General features: G+C 49.7%; 3 protein-coding genes across 3 annotated transcripts; 2 read left to right on the top strand and 1 right to left on the bottom strand.

The window, feature by feature from the left end:
- Positions 1–509: 509 nt before the first annotated feature.
- Positions 510–2,106, top strand: BDQ94DRAFT_165933 (putative sphingosine kinase (SphK); the record flags this gene model as incomplete). Its single annotated transcript, XM_026770434.1, has 2 exons — positions 510–657; positions 737–2,106. 2 exons carry the CDS (start codon positions 510–512, stop codon positions 2,104–2,106), a joined length of 1,518 nt encoding a protein of 505 aa, XP_026631866.1.
- A 185-nt stretch (positions 2,107–2,291) lies between these two features.
- BDQ94DRAFT_48856 (ribosomal RNA processing 1 family protein) lies at positions 2,292–3,739 on the bottom strand. Its single transcript, XM_026775885.1, has 3 exons — positions 3,517–3,739; positions 3,341–3,448; positions 2,292–3,274 (listed from the first exon to the last, which is right to left on the bottom strand). The coding sequence occupies exons 1-3, from the start codon at positions 3,563–3,565 to the stop codon at positions 2,478–2,480; spliced, it is 954 nt and encodes a 317-aa protein (XP_026631865.1). The 5' UTR covers positions 3,566–3,739; the 3' UTR covers positions 2,292–2,477.
- A 2,007-nt stretch (positions 3,740–5,746) lies between these two features.
- Positions 5,747–11,006, top strand: BDQ94DRAFT_179768 (ATP-binding cassette transporter; the record flags this gene model as incomplete). The annotated part of the gene is made up of 11 exons (XM_026773469.1): positions 5,747–6,629; positions 6,693–6,744; positions 6,796–6,812; positions 6,869–7,439; positions 7,492–7,575; positions 7,623–7,682; positions 7,758–7,947; positions 8,006–9,439; positions 9,487–9,890; positions 9,940–10,565; positions 10,624–11,006. 11 exons carry the CDS (start codon positions 5,747–5,749, stop codon positions 10,845–10,847), a joined length of 4,545 nt encoding a protein of 1,514 aa, XP_026631864.1. The 3' UTR covers positions 10,848–11,006.
- Between the last annotated feature and the right edge of the window lie 50 nt (positions 11,007–11,056).

The following is an 11,056-nucleotide window of genomic DNA, read 5'->3' as shown; positions in this document are numbered from 1 at the left end:
CGCATTCCCAGATAAGGATGGATGGTTGCGGCGATCTCGGCAGTGCATGCAGTGGCAAGTTCCCCAGGAATGACCGGAAACCCACCAGATCCAGGCATGCATCATGTATGGCCCGGACTCAAAAAGAAAGGTGTTCCTGTCATGGCATGATGAGGGTACGAGTCTTATCTGAAAGCCTATCAATTTACAGGGCAGACAAGTGGAGTGGAAAAAAGTGGAGCCCGCCATAAAAGTTGGACTGCCGATATTCGATTATTGAATGATGAATGGATGGTTCAGTGGTTCTCCGAGTCTCCGGTCTCTCTCCGCTCCATCCTGAGACTTGCCCGTTTCATTCCCCCAACACCTTCTTCCTTCTCTTCGTCTCAAACTCTTTCGTTCCCTTTGTCTTTCTCTTATTCTTATGGTTAGTATTCTTACTGACCACATTCACTTCTACGCATCTATCTTTTCTCATTTCCAAATACGGTCGGCTCTTCACATCCACGCTGTGCCCTGCGCCGGGCACTATGACCACCTCCAACGGGCCTCCTCGCCCGTCGTTTAACAACGCGGATCATCCGGAAACTCGGGATCAGCTGCTTGAACATGATGCGACGCTGATAGTCTCCAACTCGGTCTCTCTCACCCTAGGAGGCGACTCTCTTTTGATTGTCGGTAAGTCTCTTTGCGCAATTTCCCTTCTCGAGAATATTCACCAAATTCCCGTGTTAACGAGATACTGGCATTCGCGCAGATGAGCGTTCCATGCGCAAATCCGAGCGTGGGTGTTGCGGCATCGCCAGCAAAACAGCCAAACCCACTCACTCCATTGCGCTATACAATGTCTTGGACGCCGACCTGTCGCCCGAGGGCCTTACTATCACCTATGCGGAGCCGGCCTCTAAAGAGGATGTTTCTGTGTCCGCCCTGCGATACCCGTTCGCGCCCGAAGAAAAGGCGGCGGTAGAATCCTGGACGAACAAACTCTTATCCGTTGCGTATGGTACCGCCAAACAGTACAAGAGACTCAAGGTTCTGGTCAACCCGTTCGGCGGTCAAGGCCACGCGGTCAAATTGTACTCCTCGTATGCAGCTCCTGTCTTTGCTGCAGCCCGCTGCCAGGTGGACGTGCAGGAAACGACGCATGGAGGCCACGCCGTTGAAATTGTGGAGCAACTGGATGTCAATGCGTATGATGCGATCATTTGCTGCTCCGGCGATGGTTTGCCTTACGAGGTTTTTAACGGTCTGGCGAAGAAACCTAATGCCGGTGAAGCTTTAGCTAAAGTGGCCGTGGCAATGGTGCCTTGCGGGTCCGGAAACGCAATGGCATGGAATCTTTGCGGAACGGGCAGTGTCTCAGTGGCGGCTTTGGCCATTGTAAAGGGTGTCCGAACCCCTATGGATCTGGTTTCCATCACGCAGGGAAAGACTCGCACGCTGTCCTTCTTGTCACAGTCTTTCGGTATCATCGCGGAATCCGACCTCGGTACAGATGATATCCGATGGATGGGTGCTCACCGCTTCACCTACGGATTTCTCAAGCGTATCATGCGCCGCGCAGTGTATCCGTGCGATCTGGCAGTCAAGGTCGTAATGGATGATAAACAAGCGATTAAAGATCACTACAGTGCTTACGCGCAGAGCCAGCCGCCTAGTCGTCCGGACGAGGGTACTACAGAACAGCCGGACGGGCTTCCCGAGCTCGTGTACGGCACCGTGTTGGACGAGCTGCCCAAGGACTGGGAAGTTATTCCAGCCGAGAATCTTGGCAATTTCTATGCGGGCAAGATGGCCATCGTGTCCAAGGATACAAACTTCTTCCCTGCCTCTCTGCCCAACGATGGCCTGGTGGATATCGTCACCATCGATGGGACTCTCAGTCGCCTGACCACGCTTAAAATGATGACCGCCATTCCCGAAGGCGATTTCTTCGATATGCCCGACGTCAAAATCCGCAAGGCTCTTGCGTATCGGCTTGTTCCCCACGAAAAGGAGGGCTACATCAGCGTTGACGGAGAGAGCATACCTTTTGAAGCTTTCCAAGTGGAAATCCACAAGGGCTTGGGCACTGTCCTCTCGAGGTCGGGTCACCTATACGAAGCCGAAGGACCGAAACCTTAGACGTTGGAGATGATACAAGCGTAAAAGTAGCGGATGGTACTTTGGATGTCGTCGTTCTATATTCTTCATTCTGGTCTTCGCACTCTGATGATACCCTGGCGCAAGACTTTTTGTTTTGGCTTGCTTTACTGTCGTTTCAATTGGATTGTGCTTTCTGTATACTAGACAGCAGTGCACCAAGATGGCGCATAGAGTCACTATATAAATATACATTGTTTCAATCACATGATGTAGTAGAGCTAGCCGACTTAATCCAGGCCAGCCAATAAACACAGCATGCGCACGCTGCCATCCAATTCACAATCTATACACTTTTGATCAAACAGAAAAATTGCAAGAGCCATTAGAATTTATAGACAAATATCAACAGCTCAGTCAAACCCATCCCACTCCTCATCACTACTCTCCTCCACCACCTTCCTCTCCTTTACCCCCCACTCAACCAACCGCTCATCATCCAGCGTCTCCGCAGCCCGAGTCCGCACAGGCTTATACCCACTCTCCGCCTTCAACTTCTCAATCGGCCTCAACAAAAGCTCCATCGGCACTCCGCCCTTGACCTTCTTCTTCGGTTGCCCCTCTTCCTCTCCCTCCTCGAACTCCAATACTTTCTCCAACTCATCGATCCAGATATCCATCACATGGTACCGCAATCCGTCCGGTCCATGCGGCATGGGCACGTAATCTTCCTTCTCGTTCATGGGCGGTTGATCCGGGTCAAAGTTCAGAGGGCACAAGGGTCCTTCTTCGATAATGGTGATGTAGGATTCGAGGGCGGACCAGTCTTTTTCTTCTCCGGTGGTTGTTGATGATGTGGATTCTTCTTGTTGGGTTTGTTTCTTGTTCTTGTTGTTCTTCTTATTCCGCTTTGACGATGTAGGCTCTTCTTCTCTTTTGCGCTTGCCGCCGTTTGTGGATGTGGTGGTGGAGGTGGAGGATTGCTGGGGCTTGAGGAACACCTCGAATGCAACGCCCACGTAGCAACGGATCAGGAATAGATACTTGTCTAGACGGAGACGGTCGAGTGAGTGGAAGTCCCGTCCAATGGTTATCCAGAAGGCGCGGAGGAAGCGATGCAGCGTGCTTCGGGGGAGCGTCGGGACCAGGCTGTAGCTGAGAGTGCGGGCGAGTGCTTGTTGCGTTAGGGGACGGTCGGAGTGGTAGAAGCCTGGTTAAATACATGATTAGTTGGTGTTTGTGGCGGTGTGATATTTGGGGAAGAGATGTAGCGTACAGAAGAATAGACCCTTCCATAGTTTGAGGAGGTCGATGAGGGAGAGGTCGGTTTTGGAGCGGAGGAAGAGTGAGAGAGAGTCGGTGGCTTTGTCGCGGATTTTCTTCTCTGTAGTTTTACTTCGTTAGATTTGGTTTTCTGGACGTACGAATTGGACGGATGGGTGAGGTATGTACCGCTCGAGGCGAGATCCCGTACGAAGGGAGTCTTGGTCACGTCGGACATGGTTGTGGTTGTTGGTGGTGGTTCCAGGTCAGGAATAGATTGTTCGAGTGCGGTTGCTAGGAAAAATGGGCCCTTGGGCTTGTGATGTTCGCGGGAGCGAGGCGATTGATGTGCCTGCGCTTTCCAGAGCGTAAGATTCCTTGGTGGTCTCTGGACAATGGTGGTTTGGGGAAGTCCTTGGGATTGATGAAGCTATTCGTGACTTTTTTTTTTCTTTTTTGGAGATATTTTCTGTTTGCATTGTTTGATTTACAGTGTGATTTGGTTGGTTGGTTGTTTTTGGATGCCGGTTGCGGTGGGGCTGGTGTGGGGAAGGCGATGGACTAATGTTGATCGGGTTAGCATTTTAGTTACTATCTACAGATCACGATGGCTTTGGAGTGATGTATATCTATGACCAAAGTATGGAGGGATGTAATGGATAGAGTACTACTTGTAAGAAGGCATTTTAACTGCAGAGTATATGGCTCTTGCTGGGTTGACCAGCGTTCCTGCCTATCTCTGTATCATAACGATGTTCGCACTTTCCGTTTATCAATCCTGAGAGGAAAGCCCAGCTTTCTCTCTCTCGTCTTCTTCTCTCCCTTCCCTTTCTCATCTCCTCTTCTCCTTCAATCCGACACCTCAACTCGACACTCCAACAAGCTGTTAGCACGCACAGCCCGATCATCAGTCATCTGAGGGGTTTGGTCTAGTCCGCAAGTCATAGTTTCGACTTGCTACAGAACCACCACCACTAGCATCAACAACAGCATCATCGTCACACCACCACAACAGCCACAGCCATCCTCATCATCATCATCATTAACAACAACAGCAACAACAGCCGCGACAACAAAAACACAAGCTTGGTGACTCATCTACTACTAGTGCGTTTCTGGTAGTCTCTGAAGCTTCAGAGGTCATCCACCTATGGCTATTGTCTAGCGAGATAGACACTGACGAGACTTCCGTCACTAGATAGATGCAGCCTGGCCAATCAACCATTTCTATCTGGGACCGCAGCTTTGGAACGTCTTGCTGCTGCGCAGTGCATACCATTATGGTTGCAAACGCATCAGTAATGAGTGGGCTGGACTGGGTCTGAGCTCGTCCCTCCCCTCAGGCGGTCCTTGATAGCGCCAAAACCATTTCCAGGAGGCGCCGGCCTTGCTGGGTAACTCAAAGCCTGTCCAGCCCTTACGGACATTAGCTACGGCTTGAGCCAGCTCTGTGGTTAGGCGCCTCTCGTAGATATTGGTAGCTTGGATTGGTTGTAGCTTTACTAAGGTCGATAGCTTAGATAGGCCGATGAAGCTACGCAGCATAGTGGAGGCACCAGAACGATGGTCGGGCACCTTTACGCGGTGTTCTGGATAAGTAGGCCGGTCCGAAAGAACCTGTTGAAACTAAGACCCGACCACAAGTACGTTTATGTATTCAGTTGGTAATACAATGCTGATTATTCGGTGCTCGCCTATCCCAGTAGCTTCTAGCCTTTCAGTGGGTGATCATTAAAGTATTATCAACCCCAGACCTGCAGTAGTCTAGAACCCTGCATCTTAGAATGTGCTGCCCGACATTTAAGATTTGAGCCTCTCGGCTTATTATTCAACGTACAGTTACTGTGCATGAACTCCTGGTACAACGAGAGTGCCCGATGCAAACCCAATGCGCGGAGAACTAAGAAAAACCACGCATTCCGCATCCGGATGGTCAATATCCCAGCCCCTCCAGGGACGGAACCACAACTCTTAACTTCCAATTAGCAGCTCTTGCAGTTTGTCCATTGCTCTTGTTTGTTCCACCGATCGAATCAAGTGCTCCGTCTCGTAGCATTATTGGAAACCACTGGCTCCTCGGGTCTCCCGTCGTTACACGGAAGGTTGCGGGTGACATCATCACTTGCAACGTGCACAAATGACAACATCAAGCGTCCTGAATCTTATTTGCGTCCCCAAACTCTTTGTCAGTGAATGATGTCGGCAAAGCGAAGATCCGTCTCCAATTGAGGAAAATCGGCCATGGTAGGAAGGCACGCGTTACCCAGATCCTGACAGGCTATTCGCTACAAGGATTTCCTGAAATCCTTCATCACCCCTCTGGTGCTCTTTGGACCAATTCTTCTTCACCCGCTTCTATTTTATTTCATCTTCTAGGGTGAGCTCTACCATTGTTTCCCGCTCTAGCCTGTCGTCAAAGATGGCACAGCTTGAGAAGCCCGACGAGAGCTCGCAGCCCAGCTCCTCCAAGCAAGAGGAATTGGCCTCTGGGCCGAGCAATTCTCAAATACCGCCGAGGCTGACGCGCAATGAAAGCTCTTTCATGGAGAACATGGACCCTGAGCAAAAGGCTGAGTTGACCCGCTTGGCTTCCAACTTCCCAAGGCGCCAGAGCACTCTCGACTCAACTGTCGATGGACCGGTTGAACGAAAGGACACCCTCGAAGGACTGGAAATGGGCGATCCAGTTCTTGATCCCACAAATGACCAATTTGATCACTATAAATGGGTTCGCATGGTGCTGAAGATGTTGGATAGGGAGGGGATCCCTCGACCTCCTTCGACTGGTGTCGTCTTTCAACATCTCAACGTCTCGGGCTCGGGTTCCGCCCTGCAATACCAGAACAACGTGTCTTCGATTCTTCTAGCCCCTTTCAGACCACAGGAGTACCTGCCTTGTATTCAGCGCACTCCAGAGAAGCATATCCTGCGTGACTTTGATGGTCTCCTCAGAAGTGGTGAGCTCCTGATCGTTCTGGGACGCCCCGGGAGTGGCTGTTCGACTTTCTTGAAGTCCTTGTGTGGGGAACTTCATGGTCTGAAGCTGCGCAAGAGCTCTGAAATCCAGTTCAATGGTATCTCCATGGAGAAGATGCACAAAGAGTTCAAGGGTGAGGTGCTATACAATCAGGAGGTGGATAAGCATTTCCCGCATCTCACTGTTGGCCAAACGTTGGAATTTGCCGCCGCTGCGAGAGCGCCCGAGACCCGATTGCAAGGCGTCACTCGACAGCAATATGCTAAATACGTTACCCAGGTTGCGCTGACTATCTTTGGCCTGTCACATACGTATAACACAAAGGGTGCGTCTCTGATGTCAATTTTCAGCCGTTGAATGTTTCTTGTGTTCCTAATCCTGCCTCCAGTTGGCGACGACTATATCAGGGGTGTATCAGGAGGTGAAAGAAAGCGAGTCAGGTATGTTTGATCCCGGGTTTGCCTTATCAGATCGCCCTAACTTGTCTGCAGTATTGCTGAAATGGCGCGTAAGTTATCATACCACTTCAAGTGTATAGCTAGCAGTTGAATTGACATGATCCAGTCTCCGGAGCACCAGTTGGAGCGTGGGATAATAGTACTAGAGGGCTTGACTCTGCAAGTGCGCTGGAATTTGTCAAAGCTTTACGAGTTTCATCCAACTTGGCCGGCACCTGCCATGCAGTCGCTATTTATCAAGCATCTCAAGCAATCTACGATGTCTTTGACAAGGCAATCGTTCTGTATGAGGGTCGTGAAATCTACTTCGGGCCATGCGACGAGGCAAAAGAATACTTCGAGGGCATGGGGTGGCTTTGTCCGCCGCGTCAGACCACTGGTGATTTCCTGACATCAGTCACCAACCCTCAAGAGCGTCAAGCACGTGAAGGAATGGAGAACAAGGTTCCCCGAACACCAGATGACTTTGAAAAGTACTGGAAGAACAGCCCTCAGTATGCCAGGCTTCAACAGGAAATCGAACAGCATATGAAGGAGTTTCCATTAGGTGGAAAGCATGAGCAACAGTTTGGTGAAATGAAGCGCCTGAAACAAGCGCGACATGTTTGGCCAAAGAGTCCCTATATAATTTCGATCCCCATGCAGGTTAAGCTTTGTACCATTAGGGCATATCAAAGGTAATTGCTGCTAATCATTGTATATCTCTATGACAAATGCTGATTTTTCTAGGATATGGAATGATAAACCTTCTACATTGACGAACGTCATTGGCAGAATCGCAATGTCCCTCATCATTGGCTCAATGTATTTTGGGTAGGTATCTTATTTACTGCAGTTCGAACGTGCACTAAGACGTACAGGACGCCAAATGCCACCGTGGGCTTTCAAAGCAAAGGAGCTGCTCTTTTTTTCGCTGTGTTGTAAGTTGTCCTCTAAAGAGTGGGCATGTTGCAAGCATAAATGGGAGAATGGGATGTGCTGACTGCGTTTCTCAGGATGAACGCTCTCATAAGCATAACAGAGATAAACTCACTTTATGACCAACGGCCAATCATTGAAAAACAAGCATCATACGCTTTTGTCCATCCTTTTGCTGAAGCCTTTGGTGGCATTGTGTCCGATATACCCGTCAAATTCGTCTCTGCTGTGGTGTTCAACATCATCTTTTATTTTCTAGCTGGCTTGGTAAGTAAATGCAATAACTCAGGTACTCCGTGTGTACCTCAATTGACCGTGAAAATAGCGCTACGAACCATCACAGTTCTTCATATTCTTCCTATTCACTTTTCTGAGCACGCTTGCGATGTCTGGCATCTTCCGGACCCTTGCAGCCTCGACGAAGACACTTGCACAAGCAATGGCTATGGCTGGTGTCATTGTATTGGCCATCGTCATCTACACCGGCTTTGTAATTCCTACACCTCAAATGTCTTCTATTCCATGGTTCAGTTGGATTCGATGGATCAACCCCGTCTTTTATACCTTCGAGGCTCTAGTTGCCAACGAATTCCACGGCCGACGGTTCACATGCTCACAGTTCATACCATCATATCCGACTCTGAGTGGTGACTCTTTTATCTGCTCCATTCGTGGGAGTGTCGCTGGTGAAAGGACTGTCTCTGGAGATGCTTACATCGAAACCCAGTATAGCTATACGTATGCACATGTATGGAGAAACCTCGGGATCCTCATAGGGTTCTGGATCTTTTTCACGGTGATATACTTGGTTGCGACGGAGCTCAACTCTGCAACTTCGTCTAAAGCTGAGTTCCTCGTATTCCGGCGAGGCCATGTCCCTCCTCACATGCGCGGCCTCGACAAAAAGCCCCAGGGAGATGCCGGAACCAGTAATGTTGCCGTGGCCCACAGATCTGCCGAATCAGAGAAGGATGCGTCTGCTCTCCCCAAACAGCATAGTATATTCACGTGGCGAAACGTTTGCTACGATATACCAGTCAAGGGAGGCCAACGGCGTCTTCTGGACAATGTCTCCGGATGGGTCAAGCCTGGAACACTCACGGCCCTTATGGGTGTCTCAGGTGCTGGAAAAACCACCTTGCTTGATGTTCTAGCAAAACGTGTTTCAATAGGCGTTGTGACAGGCGACATGCTGGTAGATGGAAAGCCGCTTGACAGCAGCTTCCAAAGGAAGACGGGGTATGTACAGCAGCAGGATCTGCATCTTTCTACAACAACTGTGAGAGAAGCTCTGCGGTTCAGCGCACTTCTACGCCAACCTAAGTCGGTTTCCAAGAAAGAAAAGTACAAGCACGTTGAGGAGGTTATTGAAATGCTTAATATGCAGGATTTTGCTAGTGCTATTGTTGGAACACCTGGTGAAGGTCTAAATGTTGAGCAGAGGAAGTTACTGACAATCGGTGTGGAGCTTGCCGCTAAGCCTGCGTTACTTATCTTCCTTGATGAGCCAACTAGTGGGTTGGATTCACAAAGCTCTTGGGCTATTTGTGCTTTCCTCAGGAAGCTCGCAAACCATGGCCAAGCAGTGCTCTCGACGATTCACCAACCCAGTGCGCTTTTGTTTCAGCAGTTTGATCGCCTTCTCTTCCTAGCAAAAGGGGGGCGGACGGTCTACTTTGGAGATATAGGAGAGCAATCACAGACCTTACTGACATATTTCGAGTCAAATGGTGCAAGGCCATGTGGGCCGTCAGAAAATGTAAGTACTTTAAATGATCGTGTGAGGTCTTATGCTGACCAGGAAAGCCCGCCGAATATATGCTGGAGATTATAGGTGCCGGCGCCTCTGGAAGAGCTACCAAGGACTGGCCAGCTGTTTGGAACGATAGCCAACAGGCTACTGATATTCAGAAAGAAATTGATCGAATCCACCAAGAGAGAGCCTCTGCTTCCGAAACTGGCAATGATGATGCACAGAAAGGAGAATACGCCATGCCTTTTCCCAACCAGCTGTGGCACGTAACCCATCGTGTCTTCCAACAGTATTGGCGTGAACCTTCCTACGTATGGGCCAAGCTTATTCTGGCTACCGCTGCCTCCTTGTTCATCGGATTCACATTTTTCAAGCCCGATAACAACATGCAAGGGTTTCAAGATGTCCTGTTCAGCGCCTTCATGCTCACTTCGATTTTCTCAACTCTGGTGCAGCAGTAGGTACATCGCCCTACTTCCTTCGACAACAAGCTAACGGGGTTTCAGGATAATGCCAAAGTTTGTGGTTCAGCGATCACTCTACGAGGTACGAGAGAGACCCTCCAAAGCGTATTCATGGGCAGCATTCCTTGTCGCCAACGTTCTGGTTGAGATACCCTACCAAATTCTCGCCGGAGTCATTGCCTACGCGTGCTACTACTATCCAATCTACGGAGCCAATCAGGCGTCTCACCGACAAGGGCTCATGTTACTCTTCGTCGTACAATTCTACATGTTCACCTCAACGTTTGCCGCTTTAGTAATTTCCGCGCTGCCCGATGCCGAAACAGGAGGTTCCATCGCCACGCTCATGTTCATCATGGCTTTGACGTTCAATGGTGTTATGCAGCCACCCCAAGCACTGCCAGGATTTTGGATCTTCATGTACCGGGTCTCTCCGCTAACCTACCTGATTGCGGGTATCACGGCAACGGGGTTACACGGACGGACAATTCAATGTTCCAGCGAGGAGATGAGCGTGTTCAATCCTCCCTCTGGTCAAACCTGCGGCCAGTACATGGCTCAGTACTTGCAAACTGCTGCGGGGCGACTGTCTAACCCAACAGCGACGCAAGGATGCCAATACTGTCAGATGCAGAATGCCGATCAATACCTAGCAACAAGTGAAATCTGTAGGTTCATATATCCCAAACTCCGCTTTACCTTCCACACATGCTGACGAATCTGAAGACTACAGCCAGCGCTGGCGGAACTTTGGAATCGGATGGGCATACGTGGGGTTCAACATCCTGGGTACGGTCGCCTTGTACTACATGTTCCGAGTCAAGCACTACAACCCCACTAGCCTGGTCAGAGGTGTGGTACAGGGCGCAAGGGTGGTCTGCCGCGTGTTCAAGAGACGATCCGGACAAACGCCCAAGGGAAGAGAAGCCGAGAACGGGAAATTGTTCTAGGCTTCTAGAAGAAATAGGCATGATTTACATGCTGCGGGATTTTACGGTTAGATTTTATTGTCAGCATTCTACTGATTGTTTGTTTCAGCATGGTATATGCTTGTCATGGACATAAAACACATCTGTTAAGTATACTTTTGCACGTATGTGCTAACTGACTAGTCATCTTAATGGGAAATTCAACATGTGATCCTGTCCCTGATAGAGCA

The sequence above is a fragment of the Aspergillus welwitschiae genome, assembly GCF_003344945.1.
Source record: "Aspergillus welwitschiae strain CBS 139.54b unplaced genomic scaffold BDQ94scaffold_2, whole genome shotgun sequence".
NCBI lineage: Eukaryota > Fungi > Ascomycota > Eurotiomycetes > Eurotiales > Aspergillaceae > Aspergillus > Aspergillus welwitschiae.
The sequence above is the reverse complement of the archived record's forward strand: the minus strand, read 5'-3'. Positions and strand labels throughout refer to the sequence as shown.